The 22,777-nt window shown below is 44.6% G+C and overlaps 2 protein-coding genes across 3 annotated transcripts in view; one reads left to right on the top strand and one right to left on the bottom strand.

Annotated features, from left to right (window-relative positions):
* The first annotated feature begins 2,870 nt into the window (after positions 1-2,870).
* LOC117407699 (zinc-binding protein A33-like) lies at positions 2,871-7,828 on the top strand. Its single transcript, XM_059018095.1, has 6 exons — positions 2,871-3,083; positions 4,852-4,947; positions 5,041-5,271; positions 5,645-5,667; positions 5,753-5,871; positions 6,613-7,828. The coding sequence occupies exons 1-6, from the start codon at positions 2,919-2,921 to the stop codon at positions 7,149-7,151; spliced, it is 1,173 nt and encodes a 390-aa protein (XP_058874078.1). The 5' UTR covers positions 2,871-2,918; the 3' UTR covers positions 7,152-7,828.
* Positions 7,829-9,162: 1,334 nt separating this feature from the next.
* Positions 9,163-22,777, bottom strand: part of LOC117407628 (vesicular glutamate transporter 1) — a 30,699-nt gene continuing 17,084 nt past the window's right edge. Inside the window, exons 2-11 of one of the 2 annotated variants that reach the window (XM_059017984.1) lie at positions 20,780-21,032; positions 20,541-20,659; positions 19,606-19,720; positions 19,318-19,405; positions 18,465-18,694; positions 18,006-18,155; positions 17,411-17,543; positions 13,095-13,205; positions 12,222-12,349; positions 9,163-11,631 (exon numbers count right to left, since the gene is read on the bottom strand). In XM_059017984.1, the coding sequence (XP_058873967.1) occupies positions 11,281-11,631; positions 12,222-12,349; positions 13,095-13,205; positions 17,411-17,543; positions 18,006-18,155; positions 18,465-18,694; positions 19,318-19,405; positions 19,606-19,720; positions 20,541-20,659; positions 20,780-21,032 (1,678 nt within the window). In that variant the 3' untranslated portion in view covers positions 9,163-11,280. Of the gene's footprint in view, positions 11,632-12,221; positions 12,350-13,094; positions 13,206-17,410; positions 17,544-18,005; positions 18,156-18,464; positions 18,695-19,317; positions 19,406-19,605; positions 19,721-20,540; positions 20,660-20,779; positions 21,061-22,777 lie in introns of both variants that reach the window. The other variant, XM_059017985.1, reaches the window with a different exon arrangement.

Below are 22,777 nucleotides of genomic sequence, written 5' to 3'. Positions count from 1 at the left end.
GTGTGTTTAACTGTGTGGGATGAGAAAACATTACAAATGAATCTCTGTACCCTCCAGAACCACATTTAAACCGTCCTGAAGAAAGGATATTTCACTGTTAACATGTGTCAATACATCTCTCAATAAACAAATCATAACCTCGCTGCGTTTCTATTTACTGGCAGTAAGAACCAGTCCCGCTCTGTATGCCGCTGATTTTAATTGAATTAAACCATAGAAATCGCGCTCTAAAGTGTATTTGTAGTGGTGCTGTCTCTGTGTCGTGTTGTTTTCTATTCACTCTGCCCTTTTATAACTGTGACTGCAGCAGCCCAGGCCAGTGAGGCACCATCATTTCCATTATACCCTCATGCTGGGACTGGATTTGGAATGGGAGATGTTTTTTTTAGTATGGATTCAAGTAGAAAGTGACATTTCATGTTTTCGGTAGGAACTCAGAAGAGGCGTTCAATCTTTAATGAAGGCAGATTAACAAGGTGATCTTGCGTCTGTTTTAATGGGTGTATAACTGTGTTTCGTGCCACGGCATGACAAACTGCCGGTTTCATTTTTAGCTTCCAGTAGAAAATAGTTTTTCCATTGATCGCTATTGATTGTTACATTTTGAGTTAAATATTTTGTAACTGAAAAAAGAAACTGAAGACGTTTATAAAAGGAGGGCGAGGAGGGACGCAAGACGTTTATAAAGGAAGGCGAGGAGGGACGCAAGACGTTTGTAAAGGAGTTAGAGATAAAACTACTAAGAGAGAAAACAATTCAAATACAAACATCTAAACAAATCCATTTACAACGACATTGACTTCAATCTGTCTTTCACTCTGAAGAATTACTCCCAGATAAAAGCAACGCGACTCGCTCCATTGCTTACAGGTTCATTGCTCTGTATCCCCGCATTGCAATTTAAATAGCGCCCCTTTTAATGCAAACACATGAGATAATTAACACTTCAAGTGGTTTCTTTGTTAATTCTACATGTTTGCTATTTGTTAAGTTTATCAAGCCGTGTGTCTCCAGGCAGGATATCTGTATGTTATGAATTCAGCGGCGTGTCGTGTAGTGACTGCATCCTCCTCACAGTGAGAGGAAAGCCATCAGTTTTCATTAAGGAACGTAGAGCTACAAAATATCCGAGCTCGATTGAATCCAGCCCCTGGTTAAACGATGCTAATTACAGCTTTACAGACAGGTAGAGAGATCAGAAATAAATGTAACAATCTACCAACCCCGTATTAATAAGAAACAGCTGCTACCCAATGCCAAGCAGTAACGCGCTGCCTTTAAAACAGTAACTTTGTCTCCCAACGCGTCTCCACACGAATGAACGAAAGACGGAACTCTCCCGGTTAGCACGGGTGTGTGTGACGTGTTTTCAAGTGTGATCTGTGTTACTGTAGAGACCAGCACAATTTATACTGTGTATAGACCTATTAAACGCGTCGAACACAATGAAAGCATTTTAGTGCCGAAGATCGATGTATTGTATTTGTGTTTATTTTAAAAAGACCTCTAAGGACAGTGCATCTGATCTGCAGCGTGGTTCACACGTTGTCTTGTTGCTTGAATCTTACATAAATATTTTTAGACTTTGTGCCTCTGTGTTATTCCTCATTATGAAACTCACTTGGTCTGTGCATATTTTGATGGTGAAATGCACACACAATGACGAGTTTGTATGTATTTAAATATTGCCCGAAGGTCTGCCTTTCTCCAGCGCTGTTCGGCATTGTGTGAGAATACGCTGCTCCAACAAGTGTGAAATTTGCATCAACATGTATTTTATTTGTTTTACCGGCGGACGAGGAGGGCTTATCGCACGCGCATCACAGGTGGTCAACTATGTGAGCCCCCCCGTGTTTCCCAGCAATGTTTCCTTGAAGTGAATGTAATTGAATACCCCTGTGTTATGAGGTGAGTGTGAGAGTATGAGTCCAGGTCCGATGCGTGTCACAATGAAGGCATCTGAATAAAAGACTCACTGTTCTCATGAGAGCCCCTAATAAAATGAATTGCTGTGCTGAAGCTGAACTCGTCATGTGTTCAGTGTTCCAGTGCTGCTCCCTTGTGGAAAGCTCTTTGCTTGGTCTTGTAACTCAGATCAAAGTATCATTAAGGAGTGGCTGCATAATAATTAACTCCACAGCGTTTCCAGGAACTCTTCTCCTGTTTGTCGCTTCTCATAAGGACACATGGATGGGATGCTCAACCAAAGAACACAGCCCATCCGTGTGCAACACAGAGCTGGTTATTAGGTAGACACTGGATAATATTATCACAGCATATGAGAGAGCGGCTAAACTGAGCTAATCAAATCCTAACGCTCCGCCTCCCCAAACGATTGGGCATTCGTTAAGAATGTTTAGATTTGTTGTTAATTAGTTCAGAATAACCCAAGACCCGCCCTGTAGTTTGGATTAGTTGATCAAATGCTTACAGTACTAATTAAAACACATGTTTTGTAAATGAAAAAAACCAACGCCACATTTCCTTGCTTCTGTGGTGATGAGTTCAACCCTAACTGCTGCATTAACATAGTTTTCTGCGATGAATTTCCTTGCTTTTTGAGGAGTTTTTATTTTCATTATAAACTACAGCTCTTGTGTGGAGGTGTTCCATACATGACTGCTGCATTTCACCACATTGTATTAGACATGTTAATGCAAAGAGTGCAGACTCAGGAATCTCAGTAATCAGTTATCTGCAGGTTAAAGTCGGTGGTAAATTAGTGCTGCTGATGGAGCCTCATGACTCGTGATTCTAATCTGCAGGGACAAAGTTCGAGGTTCTGGACTTCGCTGTGAGATTTTCAAGGACGCTGTAACTCTTCATTGTAACCACAGCTTCTGTAAAGCATGTCTGGATCAGTGCTGGAACGAGAAGGAAACTTGGATCGTCCACCCAATTTCACGCTCAGGAATATTATGGCTTCTAAAGCACATACTGGAATACTCTGCAGTCTGCATGATGAGAAACTGAAGCTCTTCTGTGTGGATGATAAAGAGGCTGTCTGTGTTTTGTGTCAAACTTCAAAGAAACATGAGAATCACAAGCTCCGTCCTGTTCAGGAGGCTGCACAGGATTATAAGGTATAGAAACAATATTCATGTGAAAATGTAAACACAGTATTCTCTTTTCACAGCATATTATACAGAGTTATTATAATGAGGCAGTTTAAACAACAAGATCCAACAAGTCTGAGCGAAAAACAAATCCTATTACAATATCATTGAGAGAGAGAGAGAGAGAGAGAGAGAGAGAGAGAGAGAGAGAGAGATCCTGGGTGCAGAGTGGGGGTGGTGCTGTACAGGAATGGGGAGGGGAGCGTGTCTGTGTGCAATAATGAATTCACACCTGAACCCATATAAACCCTCACACAGTCCCTATCAGAGACAGGCAGGACAGGAATGGGGAGGGGAATCACTCAGTCAATGTGAACACTTTATTCCTTGACTTTCACTCTCCACTGCTGACTATATAAGCAAGTACTGTGTTTCCTATTGAATTGCCTCCTCACACTGTCTGCTTATAGACAGTGATGATTCTATTACAGCACCAAGGTCTTTCTACTGGCACGCCTGTTCAGATCCAAGCCCTTCTGAATGATATATTACATCACACACTCTTTCACAGCCCATCCTTGCACTGACTTCTTCACAGAAGTCTAAGGGTGTTGTCAGTTAAGCATTCTCTACTATGACCTAACTGGGGTCATGTGACTTGATTTCCGCATGATAAATAACTGACTCATCAAGATATTAGATTCATGCACGGTACACTGTCTCTCCTCTCTTACCCCCTGTCTCTCCTCTCTTACCCCTGTGTAGGGACCTTGGAATAGACACCCCCAAGTATTTTTGCTTGGGTTATTATAGTGAGTAGTCCTGTGGAGGAAAGTAACCTGAAACTCTTTATCTAATAATATAAGGTAGTTATGACGGCCTCCGGCCACTAGGGAGCAACAGCAGGTGCACTGGAGGTTGGGTTAGTACATTAGACCTGATAGTGCAGTGTAGGTGAGTGAATAAGAGTGAGACTGCTTGTAAAACACATATCATTGTTATCTGTTTCAGAAATTAAAGCTGGATAATTGAACAGCAGTGGTACCGTGCTTTGTGTCTTAGTTTTAAGCATTGGGAAGAAACTCACAGTAGAGTGCCATTCAAGTAAACATCCAGATCAGCTATATATAACACAAACTTGCCCCGCCCACAAAGTGTGTTACCCCCTCTCCTCTCTTACCCCCCGTCTCTCCTCTCTTACCCCTGTCTCTCCTCTCTTACTCCTTGTCTCTCCTCTCTTACCGCCCTCGTCTCTCCTCTCTTACCCCTTGTCTCTCCTCTCTTACCCCCTGTCTCTCCTCTCTTACCCCTGTCTCTCCTCTCTTACCCCCCTCGTCTCTCCTCTCTTACCCCTTGTCTCTCCTCTCTTACCCCCCTGTCTCTCCTCTCTTACCCCTGTCTCTCCTCTCTTACCCCTTGTCTCTCCTCTCTTACCCCCCTGTCTCTCCTCTCTTACCCCCTGTCTCTCCTCTCTTACTCCCTGTCTCTCCTCTCTTACCCCTTGTCTCTCCTCTCCTACCCCTCTCTCCTCTCTTACCCCCTGTCTGCTGGGTCTGTGGCTGCACGCTTCTGCCTCATCTCTATTCTTAAATATCAGAAGCTCGTTTGAATCTGCCAGTCAGTCAGAGTCTTTATTGATGCGTCACAAATCTCCAGAGCAGGGGGTTTGTTGCTATGAGAGCCCCCAGTGGCAGCCCCAGTGCTGAGGGGATTTCTCACACACTGCATTCATATTGCTACTAGCCAGGCATGTGTTAACAGTGATGTGCAAGCTCTGGGTTTCATTGCATTTCAGGGAGAACTCAAGACTGCGCTGAAGTCCTTGCAGGACAAGCTGAAAACCTTTAATAAAGTTAAAAACGAGTGTGATAAAACAGCAAAGCACATCAAGGTAAGAGAACTAGATTAGTGATTGAAACAATACACAACATACATTTTCACTGGACACCCAAACTAACTCTAAAGTGATCCTTTTCTTGTATAGAAACAAGCCCAGCAAACAGAGAGGCAGATAAAGGAGGAGTTTGAAAAATTTCGCCAGTTTCTACGAGATGAAGAAAAGGCCAGGATAGCTGCACTGAGGGGGGAAGAGGAACAAAAGGGGAGAATCATGAAAGAGAAGATTGAAAAACTTACAAGAGAAATCTCATCCCTTTCAGACACAATCAGAGTGATAGAAAAAGAGATGGAAGCTGGAGACATCTTCTTCCTGCAGGTAGTGATTGTTTAACTGTGTGTGACATGTTCTTATTGTGAATGCACACTCACTACTACACTATGAATGGGACTTTACAAGCATTTATGTCAGTACACATTTGAACTTCATTTTCAACATTCATTTTTCAAGCATGGTTTGTATTGCTGTTTGTTCTTAAGTTTACCCCACAAATGGGTAAAACAGGTAGCAAATGCCCCTCCTCCAGCCCCACAAACCAGCAGAGGGGTCTCATTGGTTTGGTGCTCCAGAGAATATGTTCATGGAAAACACTGAGTTCAAAATGTAAAGCTGGACAGCGGTGCTGCTGTTTACTATCAAAGTGGTATTTGTGTTTTAATAATGTCTCAATTCATGTCCTTGTTTGTTTCAGAAGTACAAAGACACACAGAGAAGGTATGTAAGATGTGGCCTGTCTTCCTCTCTTGTATTGTATTGAATGCAAACACAGAGCAGCACTAACTCCTGAATATGATTGCAGAGCCGAGTGCACACTGCAGGATCCACAGTGTGTTTCAGGAGCGCTGATAGATGTAGCCGAGCACCTGGGCTCTCTGAAGTACAAAGTGTGGGAGAAGATGCTGGGGATTGTTCAATACAGTGAGTCCTGTGGGGAGCATCACAAAGGAGGGGTGGGGGGTGCATATAACCACAATCCACAATGTGTGTAAGCAGCAAGATACAGCTCTCTACAATCAATAATAATACACAATGAAATGCACACACCTGTAGCAAATACACTTGTATCCATCAGAGAGATCATCTCTCAGTTCAATATTAAACACTGTGAGCTGCTCATAGTATTGAGGTGAGCTGGAAGAGCATTCCAAGAGAGCAAAAGGCTTTCTGATCCCATGCTGGTCTGCATTGAAACTCCTTGTAAAGAAACCACTGCAGTAGAACACAGACTTCTCTGAGTTCAGCCCATTGTCTTGGAATGCTCCCAGAGCTCTAAGAATGTTAGTGCTGAGCAGTGTCACAGTGTTCTGTTCTAGAGCTCTGTAATAGAACTCTGTGAGCAGCTACAATTCTCACTGACCAGAGTTCTGGAGCCAGAGTTCTACTCAAATTATCCAGCCGGGCATCAGTTCAGCATTTTTATACTGTACACCCTCTCAGCCAATCAGGGCTGGGTTTACACACGCTGTGAATGGATCTGATTTAAACAGGTTCAGATGCTGTTTCTTTGATGTTTTTAAGGGGATTTCCATTTTTAAAAGTTATGTTTGATATGGAATAATAATATTTGAGAAAAATATACCATTCTTAGCATGTAATTTATTAAAATGCTTGCAGGTAGATGTTCTCATTTCTAAACCTGTCTCTCATTTCCTCTCTCAGCTCCAGTGACTCTGGATCCCAACACAGCACACCCTGCCCTGATACTGTCTGAGGATCTAACAAGTGTGAGACTCAGTGATGAGAAACAGCAGCTTCCTGACAACCCAGAGCGGTTTGATCCCTATGCTTGTGTGCTGGGCTCTGAGGGGTTCACTTCAGGGAAACACTGCTGGGACGTGGAACTGGGAAGCAGTACTTACTGGTATCTGGGTGTGACTAAAGAGTCCAGCCAGAGGAATGTGATATACCCCTGGAAGCCAGAAGCAGGATACTGGGTTATATCCCTGGAGGATGGGGATCAGTACTGGGGATGGACCTCACCACCGACACGACTCACTGTGGAGAAGAAACCCCAGAAGATCAGAGTTCAGCTGGACTGTGACGGGGGGGAGGTGGCATTCTTTGACTCCAGTGATATGAGAAAACCTCTCTACACTTTTAAACACAGATTTACTGAGAGAATGTTTCCATGTTTCTGGACTCTCTGTTCTGCCCCTCTCAGAGTGTGCCCTGTGAAGACAGTTATAAAAGTGGACTAGCCCAATGTGTTCAGCATAAACTATAGGGATGTATAATAATAATAATAATAATAATAATAATAATAATAATGACTATTAATATTGAAAAGGAACATAAACATTTTAAATAGAAAATGATGATCAAAGTGACAAATGTAGAGATGTTTAGAAAACTATTAAATATATTCTAACAGAACATGTTCACCCTCCTCCACCCCTCTCCCTCGTCACGTGACGCGGGTGTTTGGTCTGAGCGCCTCGAATCCATGTAGAAATACAATTACAAAAACTAGAACATGAACTGGTTAAAGAACAACACTGAATAAAGAATATGCGTTCTGGAATAATATTCAATTAAACACAATGCTCTATTGATGTGTTATACCATCTACAGCTTTGCAAGCTCTGTAAATAATAACTCCCTCAATGCTGAATGAATGAATGAATAATGATTGCTGGGCTGGTCAGCGGCGTTGTTGAATCGATCAGGATATTGTATCATTTAATTGGTAAATGTATCGCTGTAATAACTTGGAAGCTGCACATTGTGATCGTGTGGATGTGTGTCTTTTGTGGCCGTTGTGAAACGGTCCCGCAAATCACTGCTCCCGGATCACAAAGGATCAGTTCGCTGCCCTCCCTGTGATTTAATGAATGATTTTTTTTTTAATAATAAAAAGTATATATTTTAATTTGGACCTCGTGTGGGGTGTCTGTCCATCTCCGCGTGGATCTCGCTCACAGCAGCTGTGTGAAGGAATCCGAAAGCATTCGCATACGAAGTTAAGGGAGTCCTGACAGGTCACTGCCACCAGGGGGCGCAGTGCGGTTAGGAAAGTTAGTGAGGCGGCACGTGGCGGTGACGCGCGTCTCCAGGTGTAGAGAAGCCACTCCGTGGCTCATCAGTGAAAGTCTCACGGCTGTGTTGAAGGGTGAAGACAGCGACATTAAGAAGCACTTTAAGATTCAAACTCGTTCAGACCGGAGCGCATCCTTGTTTTCTGAGAGTGAAGCAGTGCTGCTACAAGAGATAAAGATCCAGTGACTGCTTTAAAATAAATATTTTTCTTTTTAATTTTTTATTTTTTTACTACATACTTGGTGGATTATAGAGTGAATTGTGTGACAATCTCTTCTCCTCTCTCTCCTCTCTCCTCTCTCCTCTCTCTCTCTCTCTCCTCTCTCCTCTCGCTCCTCTCTCCTCTCTCTCTCTCTCAAGGTCACATCACTGTGTTTTACTGTTTTAGGAATCAGCAGGTAGCAGTAATTAATGTTATGACAGATGACTGAGAGTTGATTTCTCTCCTCTCTCTCTCACCACTCTCACTCTCTCCTCTCTCCTCTCCTCTCTCACTCTTTCCTGGTGGCTGAACTTGATTCTCAATCGCATTAAACTCTGAGAGTTTTTATAATAACAGGAAAGATTAAATACAATCTAGTTGCACAGGTCACTGACCTTGAAAAAATTATCTACAGAGAAACAATCTCTCCTCTCTCCTCCTCTCCCTTCCTCTCTCTCTCCTTTCCTCTCCCCTCCTCTCCCTTCCTCCCTCTCTCTCCTCTCCCCTTCCTCTCTCTCCTCTCCCCTCTCTCTACCCTCCTCTCTCATCTCCCTTCTCTCTCCTCTCCTCTCTCTCTCCTCCCTTCTCTCTCCTCTCTCTCTCCTCCCTTCTCTCTCCTCTCCTCCCTTCTCTCTCCTCTCTCTCTCCTCTCTCTCCCCTTTTTCTGTGGCAGATGGTATCTGGTCAACACACTGTGTTTAGAAGAGGATTAGTGATACCAACAGAGAGGCAGAGGGAGGAGAGAGAGGTTATATAAAGACCATTTCAATTAGAGAGAGAGATTTTGCAGTGTCAGAATGAACAGGATTGTGTGTCTGTCTGTCTGTGTCTTTCTGTCTGTGTGTGTGTGTCTGTTTGTCTGTGTGTGTGTGTGTGTCTGTCTGTGTGTGTGTGTGTGTGTGTGTGTGTGTGTGTCTGTCTGTGTGTGTGTCTGTCTAGCTGCAGTTTTAATAAATAAATGAAAATTCATGTTTCTGTTTTTTATTAAAAAAACGTTTTAATAAGGGTATATTTTTAACACACACAAACATAAAGTGATATTTCATATCCGATTCTATTGCATCATTTCTCATCAATAAAATAACATCGATTTCAGTCTTTAATCCACACGTCCATTAAATACATTACATTACACATAAATACGCTCCTCTCCTCAGACACTGTCCAGCCCATAATACTTTATAATATTTCAATTCTCCTCAGTTGAAATCACACATGATATGTCCCTAAAGCCTGTGTGGCTCCTCCTCCTCGCTCAGCAGAGTCTTCTGGTGACATTCAGATCGCATATCTCCCCGCTAGGATCTCATTAAAAACGTGTGAGATTTCGACTCTCTGTCCTCGATGACATTCCAAACCTGCCCCCCCAGAAAAAATACAATCAGATGAATGCGATGTGCATTTGCAGCTCCTCCCTGGCTGAGAGGGCTCCTGGCGATTCTGCCGGGTTCCACACAGACACAGAGCTGGCTTGCAAATCCTTTCCAGGGCGTTTCGAGAGGGAGTGACTGGGGCTGGTTTGAGCTGAAGAGGCGAGAGACGACGGGCTGAAATCGGAACCCGGGACCGCCTGCAAGAAGCATTCTCCAGCGGGGGCGCGCTCAACCCTCCCGTCAACGTGTCCATGGCAAAAGAAACGGAAGAGACCCCGTCCTCCCCCCACCTTTACAGTGAGGGAACCGCTGTCGTAAAGGTGAGGGAAGGACGGGCTTCCTTGTTTGGAAACACGATGCTTTAACAAATGTATACGATGTTTTAACAAAAATACTTCTTAAAGGGGATTCCACAACCCCCCCCCCCCACCCCATCCCCCCCGGACAGGATATTAAACAGGTATTCAATACAATATTCTTCATTCATCACAGTTAAATACAACAGGAATCAAAGCGGTCCTGTTTCACACTTTGATTCAGAGAGATTTACTTTACTAACACTGAAGAGACACGCTGTTATTATCATGAGAAACATTATCACAGGCTTTACCATCAGAGACAGGGAAAGAGGGAAACACACACACATACACACACGGACGCGCACACACACACTGACACACACACACTGACACACACACACACACACGTTGCAACAGATTTTATAATACTTTATGTGCCTTCATTTCTAATTGTGCTACAGTGAGGAGAGAGAGATAGAAAGACAGATGATAGATAGATAGATAGATAGATAGATAGATAGATAGATAGATAGATAGATAGATAGATAGACAGGTTATATTTTTCTCATATAGAATCTCTTCATATATACAGAATGCATTGCCACTGTGTCACACACACACACACACACACACGCACACACATACTGAGTGATTCTCAGAGAGAAAGTCTTTGTGCTTCAGAACCCACTGAAACTGAACAACTCATAGAGTCACCTAAACTAAACACAGACTAATAATCAACATGTAGATACGATACTCACTCAGAGACTAGAAACTCACACTAGCCCTGCTGCTGCTGCTGCTGCACCCAGTCCTGGGGTTCAGAGCTCCCCTCAATGAAGTCTAGTATTATTATTATTATTATTATTATTATTATTATTATTATTATTATTATTATTATTATTATTATTATTGAAATGATCAGGAACTAATAAGAGGTGAGAGAATGGATTTTAAAGATGGTCAGCGCTCCTTTAAAGGGAGGGGCCAGTGATCCTGTTACTAAAGCTAATAAGAGGTGAGAGAATGGATTTTAGAACTTATTTATTTAATTACCCTAATTACCCCCCACCCCCTCCTCCCCCTCCCCTACAGTATTATATTACCCCAGAGATCTTAGTGTCAATACAGAGAACCACAGCGATGGGAATCAGACTCCTATTGCACAGCAGTGTGATCCAGTCCAGGTTTTACTACCAGCTTGATCAGCCCCCAGTGTGTCTAGCTAACAAGCTCAGGTGTGTCTGATTATTAAACTCCCAGTGAAACCAGGACTGGATCACACTGCTGTGCAGCGGGAGTCTCATTCCGGTCCCTGTGGATAGATGCTCAGTGGTGGAGGGAGGGGTTCAGCTGATTTGATAGTGAACAGAGAGACAGTGTGTTGGTGTCAGCAGTGGGATGTTTAGACGGCCCCTCATTGCAAGTCTCTCTCCTCGGCTCCTCCGTACAGATAGCGGTCCTTTCCCGGCTCCTGGATGAACTCCTCCTTCTTCTCCCAGTCCGCGGCCCAGCCCCCATTGTTGGCAAGGGCCGGGTTGGTGCTGGTGGCCCCGTAGCCCCCTCCGGTGGCCAGCGAGGAGAGGTGCAGGTCCTCTGTCTCCTCGGCGAGCTCGTCTTCGTGGATGAAGCCGCACTTCTCATCACTGGTCTCTTCGGGTTCTGCCCAGTCCTGCTTCTCCCCCGAAGCAAAGATCCCATAGAATATCACCCCTCCGTAGTGAACGAGAGCGGCGATGAGAAACACATACTGCCACTCCTCCCGGGTCTGAGAGAGAGAGGAGAGAGGAGAGAGGAGAGAGGAGAGAGAGAGAGGTGATGAGAAACACATACTGCCACTCCTCCCGGGTCTGAGAGAGAGAGAGGAGAGAGGAGAGAGGAGAGAGAGAGAGGTGATGAGAAACACATACTGCCACTCCTCCCGGGTCTGAGAGAGGAGAGAGGAGAGAGGAGAGAGGAGAGAGGAGAGAGGAGAGAGAGAGAGAGGAGAGAGGCGAGAGAGAGAGGTGATAAGAAACACATACTGCCACTCCTCCCGAGTCTGAGAGAGGAGAGAGGAGAGAGGAGAGAGGAGAGAGGAGAGAGAGGAGAGAGGCGAGAGAGAGGAGAGAGGGGAGAGGAGAGGAGAGAGGAGAGAAAGGAGAGAGGAGAGAGGAGAGAGGCGAGAGAGAGAGGTGATGAGAAACACATACTGCCACTCCTCCCGAGTCTGAGAGAGGAGAGAGGAGAGAGGAGAGAGGAGAGAGAGGAGAGAGAGGGGAGAGGAGAGAGCAGAGGAGAGAGGAGGCCCTAATATAAAGTAAATCTGGACACACAGACTCAAGGACAGACACACAGACAGACGGACGCCCCTCTCACCTTGTGCTTGGTCATCGCTCCCACTATTAAAGGACACACCATCCCTGACAGAGTCCCGACTCCATTGGAGATTCCCATGAGGATGCTGGCGTAGCGCGGAGCGATATCCAAGTGATTCACATTGAAACCTGCAGGGGGCAGACAAGAGCACTGCGCATCACTCTCCCTACCTATCTCTCTATCTGAAGGGGAATCTAAAACATGAAGTAACAGCGAGTGTTTAAATAGATAGAAGCATATCTCTGTGTCCAGCATTGATTTCCTCACAAGCTAGTCTGTAATTTGATTGCTGAATTGCAGAGTTACATTGTAATGTTTGAAATCAGGGTTATGAAGGTTCACAATAACTGGTCTGGATAAAACTGATCTTATCAAGATTGTATACGTGGCTGAACAGAGAAAGTGTTTGTGTCTCAGTGTAAAATATACACTGAAGACCTTGAGAAAGACTTCTAGTCGTTAGTCATTGAATTCACACTGAAGACGCTGAGAAAGACTTCTAGTCGTTAGTCATTGAATTCACACTGAAGACCCTGAGAAAGACTTCTAGTCGTGAGTCATTGAATTCACACTGAAGACCCTGAGAAAGACTTCTAGTCGTTAGTCATTGAATTCACACTGAAGACCCTGAGAAAGACTTCTAGTCGTTAGTCATTGAATTCACACTGAAGACCCTGAGAAAGACTTCTATTCGTTAGTCATTGAATTCACACTGAAGACCCTGAGAAAGACTTCTAGTCGTTAGTCATTGAATTCACACTGAAGACCCTGAGAAAGACTTCTAGTCGTTAGTCATTGAATTCACACTGAAGAACCTGAGAAAGAGACTTCTTTATTTCTGGCTGCTTCTGAAAAGACTCCCCAAGGCCTCACCTGAGATTGCGAAACCGCTGAATCCGACGGCAAGAACCAGGAAGGAGATCGCCACGCCCTTCGTGTGACTGAACCCGACCACGAGCAGAAGAGTGGCCTCCATCCCAAACCCTGAGGAGAGAAACACACAGAGATACTATCCAACATCTCATACACTATACACCCTAACCCTAACCCTGAGGAGAGAAACACACAGAGATACTATCCAACATCTCATACACTATACACCCTAACCCTAACCCTGAGGAGAGAAACACACAGAGATACTATCCAACATCTCATACACTATACACCCTAACCCTAACCCTGAGGAGAGAAACACACAGAGACACTATCCAAAATCTCATACACTATACACCCTAACCCTAACCCTGAGGAGAGAAACACACAGAGATACTATCCAACATCTCATACACTATACACCCTAACCCTAACCCTGAGGAGAGAAACACACAGAGATACTATCCAACATCTCATACACTATACACCCTAACCCTAACCCTGAGGAGAGAAACACACAGAGATACTATCCAACATCTCATACACTATACACCCTAACCCTAACCCTGAGGAGAGAAACACACAGAGATACTATCCAACATCTCATACACTATACACCCTAACCCTAACCATGAGGAGAGAAACACACAGAGATACTATCCAACATCTCATACACTATACACCCTAACCCTAACCCTGAGGAGAGGAACACACAGAGATACTATCCAACATCTCATACACTATACACCCTAACCCTAACCCTGAGGAGAGAAACACACAGAGATACTATCCAACATCTCATACACTATACACCCTAACCCTAACCCTGAGGAGAGGAACACACAGAGATACTATCCAACATCTCATACACTATACACCCTAACCCTAACCCTGAGGAGAGGAACACACAGAGATACTATCCAACATCTCATACACTATACACCCTAACCCTAACCCTGAGGAGAGAAACACACAGAGATACTATCCAACATCTCATACACTATACACCCTAACCCTAACCCTGAGGAGAGAAACACACAGAGATACTATCCAACATCTCATACACTATACACCCTAACCCTAACCCTGAGGAGAGAAACACACAGAGATACTATCCAACATCTCATACACTATACACCCTAACCCTAACCCTGAGGAGAGAAACACACAGAGATACTATCCAACATCTCATACACTATACACCCTAACCCTAACCCTGAGGAGAGAAACACACAGAGATACTATCCAACATCTCATACACTATACACCCTAACCCTAACCCTGAGGAGAGGAACACACAGAGATACTATCCAACATCTCATACACTATACACCCTAACCCTAACCCTGAGGAGAGGAACACACAGAGATACTATCCAACATCTCATACACTATACACCCTAACCCTAACCCTGAGGAGAGAAACACACAGAGATACTATCCAACATCTCATACACTATACACCCTAACCCTAACCCTGAGGAGAGAAACACACAGAGATACTATCCAACATCTCATACACTATACACCCTAACCCTAACCCTGAGGAGAGAAACACACAGAGATACTATCCAACATCTCATACACTATACACCCTAACCCTAACCCTGAGGAGAGAAACACACAGAGATACTATCCAACATCTCATACACTATACACCCTAACCCTAACCCTGAGGAGAGAAACACACAGAGATACTATCCAACATCTCATACACTATACACCCTAACCCTAACCCTGAGGAGAGAAACACACAGAGATACTATCCAACATCTCATACACTATACACCCTAACCCTAACCCTGAGGAGAGAAACACACAGAGATACTATCCAACATCTCATACACTATACACCCTAACCCTAACCCTAACCCTGAGGAGAGAAACACACAGAGATACTATCCAACATCTCATACACTATACACCCTAACCCTAACCCTGAGGAGAGAAACACACAGAGATACTATCCAACATCTCATACACTATACACCCTAACCCTAACCCTAACCCTGAGGAGAGAAACACACAGAGATACTATCCAACATCTCATACACTATACACCCTAACCCTAACCCTGAGGAGAGAAACACACAGAGATACTATCCAACATCTCATACACTATACACCCTAACCCTAACCCTAACCCTGAAGAGAGAAACACACAGAGATACTATCCAACATCTCATACACTATACACCCTAACCCTAACCCTGAGGAGAGAAACACACAGAGATACTATCCAACATCTCATACACTATACACCCTAACCCTAACCCTGAGGAGAGAAACACACAGAGATACTATCCAACATCTCATACACTATACACCCTAACCCTAACCCTGAGGAGAGAAACACACAGAGATACTATCCAACATCTCATACACTATACACCCTAACCCTAACCCTGAGGAGAGAAACACACAGAGATACTATCCAACATCTCATACACTATACACCCTAACCCTAACCCTGAGGAGAGAAACACACAGAGATACTATCCAACATCTCATACACTATACACCCTAACCCTAACCCTGAGGAGAGAAACACACAGAGATACTATCCAACATCTCATACACTATACACCCTAACCCTAACCCTGAGGAGAGAAACACACAGAGATACTATCCAACATCTCATACACTATACACCCTAACCCTAACCCTGAGGAGAGAAACACACAGAGATACTATCCAACATCTCATACACTATACACCCTAACCCTAACCCTGAGGAGAGAAACACACAGAGATACTATCCAACATCTCATACACTATACACCCTAACCCTAACCCTGAGGAGAGAAACACACAGAGATACTATCCAACATCTCATACACTATACACCCTAACCCTAACCCTGAGGAGAGGAACACACAGAGATACTATCCAACATCTCATACACTATACACCCTAACCCTAACCCTGAGGAGAGAAACACACAGAGATACTATCCAACATCTCATACACTATACACCCTAACCCTAACCCTGAGGAGAGAAACACACAGAGATACTATCCAACATCTCATACACTATACACCCTAACCCTAACCCTGAGGAGAGAAACACACAGAGATACTATCCAACATCTCATACACTATACACCCTAACCCTAACCCTGAGGAGAGAAACACACAGAGATACTATCCAACATCTCATACACTATACACCCTAACCCTAACCCTGAGGAGAGAAACACACAGAGATACTATCCAACATCTCATACACTATACACCCTAACCCTAACCCTGAGGAGAGAAACACACAGAGATACTATCCAACAACTCATACACTATACACCCTAACCCTAACCCTGAGGAGAGAAACACACAGAGATACTATCCAACATCTCATACACTATACACCCTAACCCTAACCCTGAGGAGAGAAACACACAGAGATACTATCCAACATCTCATACACTATACACCCTAACCCTAACCCTGAGGAGAGAAACACACAGAGATACTATCCAACATCTCATACACTATACGCCCTAACCCTAACCCTGAGGAGAGAAACACACAGAGATACTATCCAACATCTCATACACTATACACCCTAACCCTAACCCTGAGGAGAGAAACACACAGAGATACTATCCAACATCTCATACACTATACACCCTAACCCTAACCCTGAGGAGAGAACACACAGAGATACTATCCAACATCTCATACACTATACACCCTAACCCTAACCCTGAGGAGAGAAACACACAGAGATACTATCCAACATCTCATACACTATACACCCTAACCCTAACCCTGAGGAGAGAAACACACAGAGATACTATCCAACATCTCATACACTATACACCCTAACCCTAACCCTGAGGAGAGAAACACACAGAGATACTATCCAACATCTCATACACTATACACCCTAACCCTAACCCTGAGGAGAGAAACACACAGAGATACTATCCAACATCTCATACACTATACACCCTAACCCTAACCCTGAGGAGAGAAACACACAGAGATACTATCCAACATCTCATACACTATACACCCTAACCCTAACCCTGAGGAGAGAAACACACAGAGATACTATCCAACATCTCATACACTATACACCCTAACCCTAACCCTGAGGAGAGAAACACACAGAGATACTATCCAACATCTCATACACTATACACCCTAACCCTAACCATGAGGAGAAAAACACACAGAGATACTATCCAACATCTCATACACTATACACCCTAACCCTAACCCTGAGGAGAGAAACACACAGAGATACTATCCAACATCTCATACACTATACACCCTAACCCTAACCCTAACCCTGAGGAGAGAAACAGTCTAACCTCCGCAGTTCATCATCTTCCTCACGTTGGTGGTGGACATGATGTGCTTCGTCCTCAAGAAATCGGCGATCTGACCTCCGATCGGAACCACGATCGTCATGACGAGGTGAGGGAGCGCGGAGACCATCCCCACCTGAAAGAGAGGATCAGCAACGCTGAGGGATGCACCAGCAAGGACTACAGCTCCCAGCATGCCTCTGCACCCGCGACCACGGGGAGCTGTAGTTCTTTATGCTGGGGTCTCTGGCAGATTACAACTCTCCATATATAATAATAATAATAATAATAATAATAATAATAATAATAATAATATGGACACTGTTAAAAGCTAAAACACTAATAATAATGCCACTAATAATCTGAATATTATCACTAATATTAGTATTAATAATGATGATATTGATGGTGCTAATGCCACTAATAATAATCTGAATATTATCACTAATATTAGTATTAATAATGATGATATTGATGGTGCTAATGCCACTAATAATAATCTGAATATTATCACTAATATTGGTATTAATAATGATGATATTGATGGTGCTAATGCAGCGGTGAGCTCTCCGGAGCGCTGGCAGTCCTGCGTTGGCACCTTGCTGATCTCGAACCCGAACACTTCCTCGAAGTACGCTGGCTGGCTGATCAGGAGCAGGTAGAACGTCCAGCTGCGACAGAAATTCGCTACGATGATGGCGTAGACTGGCATGGAGGTGAAGAACTTCTTCCAGGGAGTCTTAAACTTCTACAAGAGAGAGAGAGAGAGAGAGAGAGAGAGAGGAGAGAGAGAGGAGGAGAGAGAGGAGAGAGGAGAGAGGAGAGATGAGAGGAGAGAGAGAGGAGAGAGGAGAGAGGGGAGAGGGGAGAGGGGAGAGGGGAGATAGTTTTGTATTTGAAGTGTAAGAATGCATAATTTCTCCAGCAGAGTGCAACTCTAAATCCTCAATGAAATTCCGACAACTCAGAGAAGCGTCTCGGCACAAGGCAGTGACCTGGGCATTCCTCACCGCGGAGTGAACGCGTCATTCTCTCAGTAATGTGCCTCGGCTCTCACCTGCAGTGGGTTCATCAGCTTGCAGCTCTCTCCGATGCTCTCCTCTATATAGCGCCTTTCCTCCTCCGAGATGGTCGGGTGAGCGGCCGGACTCTCATAGGAGACCAGGATCCAAAAACAAAACCAACAGATGCCGAAACTGCCGTACACGTAGAACACTGACGACCACCCGGAGTACTGCACCAGTATCCCTGCCAGAGGCATGGCAATGACAGCCCCGGCATAGGAGCCTGCAGAGAGAGAGAGAGAGGGGGGAGCCCGGGGTTCAACCACAGCTGCACTGCACTCCACCTCATACACGCACACACACACACACACACACACACACACATATATTTGAGACCTGCTGCTCCAGAGCTTAAAGAAAGGGGCTGGATACCACGAGGTTCACTCACTGTGTGTGTGTGTGTGTGTGTGTGTGTGTGTGCGCGCGTGTGTCTGTGTGTGACCCTGAGCAAGTCACTTCACCTTCCTTGTGCTCCGTCCTTCGGATGAGACGTCAAACAAATGAGCTCCTATTGGAAGTGACTCTGCAGCAGCAGCAGCAGCAGTTGTTGATGATGCAGAGAGAGGAGCCCCCTTTCTGATCTCACACTGCAGAGAGAGGAGCCCCTTTCTGATCTCACACTGCAGAGAGAGGAGCCCCTTTCTGATCTCACACTGCAGAGAGAGGAGCCCCTTTCTGATCTCACACTGCAGAGAGAGGAGCCCCTTTCTGATCTCACACTGCAGAGAGAGGAGCTCCTTTCTGATCTCACACTGCAGAGAGAGGAGCGTCTTCAATGAGAAAGACATGGAGAGCAGGGAAGCTGTGCATATCTAACCCTGCCATCTGATTGGCTGCCCTGCTCACCACAGAACGCTGTGGTGGCCAATCGGCTCCTCTCGAGGGGCGGAGCCCACTTGCTCCAGATCCCGTGGCATGCTGGGTAGGTCACACCCTGAGGAGAGAGGAGTGAGAATAATAATAATAATAATAATAATAATAATAATAATAATAATAATAATAGACAGACACACAGAGATAGATAGATAGATAGATAGATGCACACACACACACACACACACATTGAGACACACACACACACACGCACACAGACACAGACACACGTACACACACACACACACACACACACTATACCTCCACTAGTCCCTGCAGTATCCGCACACAGATCACACAGCCGTAATGGACTCTGGCTGCAGAGGGGATGAGCATATTGAGAATAGAGGTGGCAACAATAGCAAAACCAAACGCCCTGAGAGAGGAGAGAGAGAGGAGAGAGGAGAGAGAGGAGAGAGAGGAGAGAGGAGAGAGAGAGGGAAGAGAGGAGAGAGAGAGGAGAGAGGAGAGAGAGGAGAGGAGAGAGGAGAGAGGAGAGAGAGGAGAGGAGAGAGGAGAGAGGAGAGAGAGGAGAGAGGAGAGAGGAGAGAGGAGAGAGAGGAGAGAGGAGAGAGAGAGGAGAGAGAGGAGAGAGAGGAGAGAGGAGAGAGAGAGGGAAGAGAGGAGTTGAGAGAGGAGAGAGAGGAGAGAAAGGAGAGGAGAGAGGAGAGAGGAGAGAGAGGAGAGAGTTGAAAGAAATAAAAAATATGTAAAATGTAAACTGTTAGTTTGCTTTTTAATATGCTTTGCCAGACCTCTCTGTGCTTTACAATGCTTCCCTATGCTTTACCAGACCTCTCTGTGCTTTACAATGCTTCCCTATGCTTTACCAAACCTCTCTGTGCTTTACAATGCTTCCCTACGCTTCACCAGACCTCTCTGTGCTTTACAATGCTTCCCTATGCTTTACCAGACCTCCCTGTGCTTTACAATGCTTCCCTATGCTTTACCAGACCTCTCTGTGCTTTACAGTGCTTCCCTATGCTTTACCAGACCTCTCTGTGCTTTACAATGCTTCCCTATGCTTTCCTATGCTTTATGCTTTATTACATTGTGTTGTGCTGTTACTGTGGGACACTTTTATAAGGGTTAGTTTGCCCTTTTTGTAATGTGCTTGAAAGAACTACAGCTCCCAGCATCCCTCACCATGGCAGCCGGTGCTGAGGCACGCTGGGAGCTGTAGGATTTTCTCTTACCGGTTGGCTGCGAATTTCTGCGAGATGAACCCCCCCGGGATCTGGGTGACAATGTACCCCCAAAAAAACGAGCCGTGGATCATTCCCACAGTCTCGGGGTCCCACGAGAACTGAGCTTTCTGAGAGAGGGGGAGAGAGAGAAGAGAGTTGCTCTTGCAATCAACGCAGGGTGTGGTGTGCAGCGTGTGCAGTGTGCAGTCTGTAGGGTGTAGGGTGTAGTGTGCAGGGTGCAGACTCACCTCCACTCGAACCTTGTCCCCCTCATACACAGTGTTGTTGTTCACCATGCTCACGATGGCCACGCCCAGGTTGCAGCGGATCCCGAAGGAGATGCAGAATCCTATCCCGCACAGGATGGCGATGATGTAACGGCGAGGGAGCCCGCAGCACGTGCAGTCCACCACAGGGAGCTCCCGAGCCTTCGTCTCCACTGGACGCCCCTCCTCCGAGAGCTCCAGGGTCTCCACATTGTCCTGCCTGCGCTCCAATACCCTGGATCAGGGACAGAGAGACCAGGAGCCTGCTTACACAGGAGAGCATTGAGACTGCTTATACTGCATTGACCATCATTGATTTTCTATATTATACAGCAGCGACTCCAGCCCTGATTCACACAGCAGCTCCCCTGAGTTTCAATCTGCATAGTTTTCTATATTATACAGCAGTGACTCCAGCCCTGATTCACACAGCAGCTCCCCTGAGTTTCAATCTGCATAGTTTTCTATATTATACAGCAATGACTCCAGCCCTGATTCACACAGCAGCTCTCCTGAGTTTCAATCTGCATAGTTTTCTATATTATACAGCAGTGACTCCAGCCCTGATTCACACAGCAGCTCTCCTGAGTTTCAATCTGCATAGTTTTCTATATTATACAGCAGTGACTCCAGCCCTGATTCACACAGCAGCTCCCCTGAGTTTCAATCTGCATAGTTTTCTATATTATACAGCAATGACTCCAGCCCTGATTCACACAGCAGCTCTCCTGAGTTTCAATCTGCATAGTTTTCTATATTATACAGCAGTGACTCCAGCCCTGATTCAGACAGTACTAGACTGATCTTATCTATTGTAACAGACCTCTGAAAATTGCCTCATGAATTAATAGACAGAATGTTCAAATCAACCCTAATTAGTTTAATTAGTGCAGTGGGAGTGTTTTTTTGACACTGATCTGGGAGTGCTTTCTTTTAATTAAAGTCATCGGTTTATGTTAATTTTAAATTATTCAAGTCTGTTTACAAGCTGTGTCGGGAGTGCAGCAGTAAAAATGGTCCCCGGACCACTTCCTGGCATTTGAACTTCAGATCAGAGGGGAACCAATAATTTTATTATTGACAGTTTTACATTTTTCCAGATATCTGTTGAACTGCATAGAGTATCATAGAGTCCAATGAAAGCTGCTGAATAATGTTCCCTTGTTAACATATTGAATTCCACCCCCTCTATATAGAATGAACTCCCTCAGCTTCATAGAGTCCAATGAAAGCTGCTGAATAATGTTCCCTTGTTAACATATTGAATCACACACCCTCTATATAGAATGAACTCCCTCAGCTTCATAGAGTCCAATGAAAGCTGCTGAATAATGTTCCCTTGTTAACATATTGAATTCCACCCCCTCTATATAGAATGAACTCCCTCAGCTTCATAGAGTCCAATGAAAGCTGCTGAATAATGTTCCCTTGTTAACATATTGAATTCCACCCCCTCTATATAGAATGAACTCCCTCAGCTTCATAGAGTCCAATGAAAGCTGCTGAATAATGTTCCCTTGTTAACATATTGAATTCCACCCCCTCTATATAGAATGAACTCCCTCAGCTTCATAGAGTCCAATGAAAGCTGCTGAATAATGTTCCCTTGTTAACATATTGAATTCCACCCCCTCTATATAGAATGAACTCCCTCAGCTTCATAGAGTCCAATGAAAGCTGCTGAATAATGTTCCCTTGTTAACATATTGAATTCCACCCCCTCTATATAGAATGAACTCCCTCAGCTTCATAGAGTCCAATGAAAGCTGCTGAATAATGTTCCCTTGTTAACATATTGAATTGCACCCCCTCTATATAGAATGAACTCCCTCAGCTTCATAGAGTCCAATGAAAGCTGCTGAATAATGTTCCCTTGTTAACATATTGAATTGCACCCCCTCTATATAGAATGAACTCCCTCAGCTTCATAGAGTCCAATGAAAGCTGCTGAATAATGTTCCCTTGTTAACATATTGAATT

This window comes from Acipenser ruthenus, chromosome 58 (genome assembly GCF_902713425.1).
Source record: "Acipenser ruthenus chromosome 58, fAciRut3.2 maternal haplotype, whole genome shotgun sequence".
NCBI classification, from domain to species: Eukaryota; Metazoa; Chordata; class Actinopteri; order Acipenseriformes; family Acipenseridae; genus Acipenser; species Acipenser ruthenus.
The sequence above is the reverse complement of the archived record's forward strand: the minus strand, read 5'-3'. Positions and strand labels throughout refer to the sequence as shown.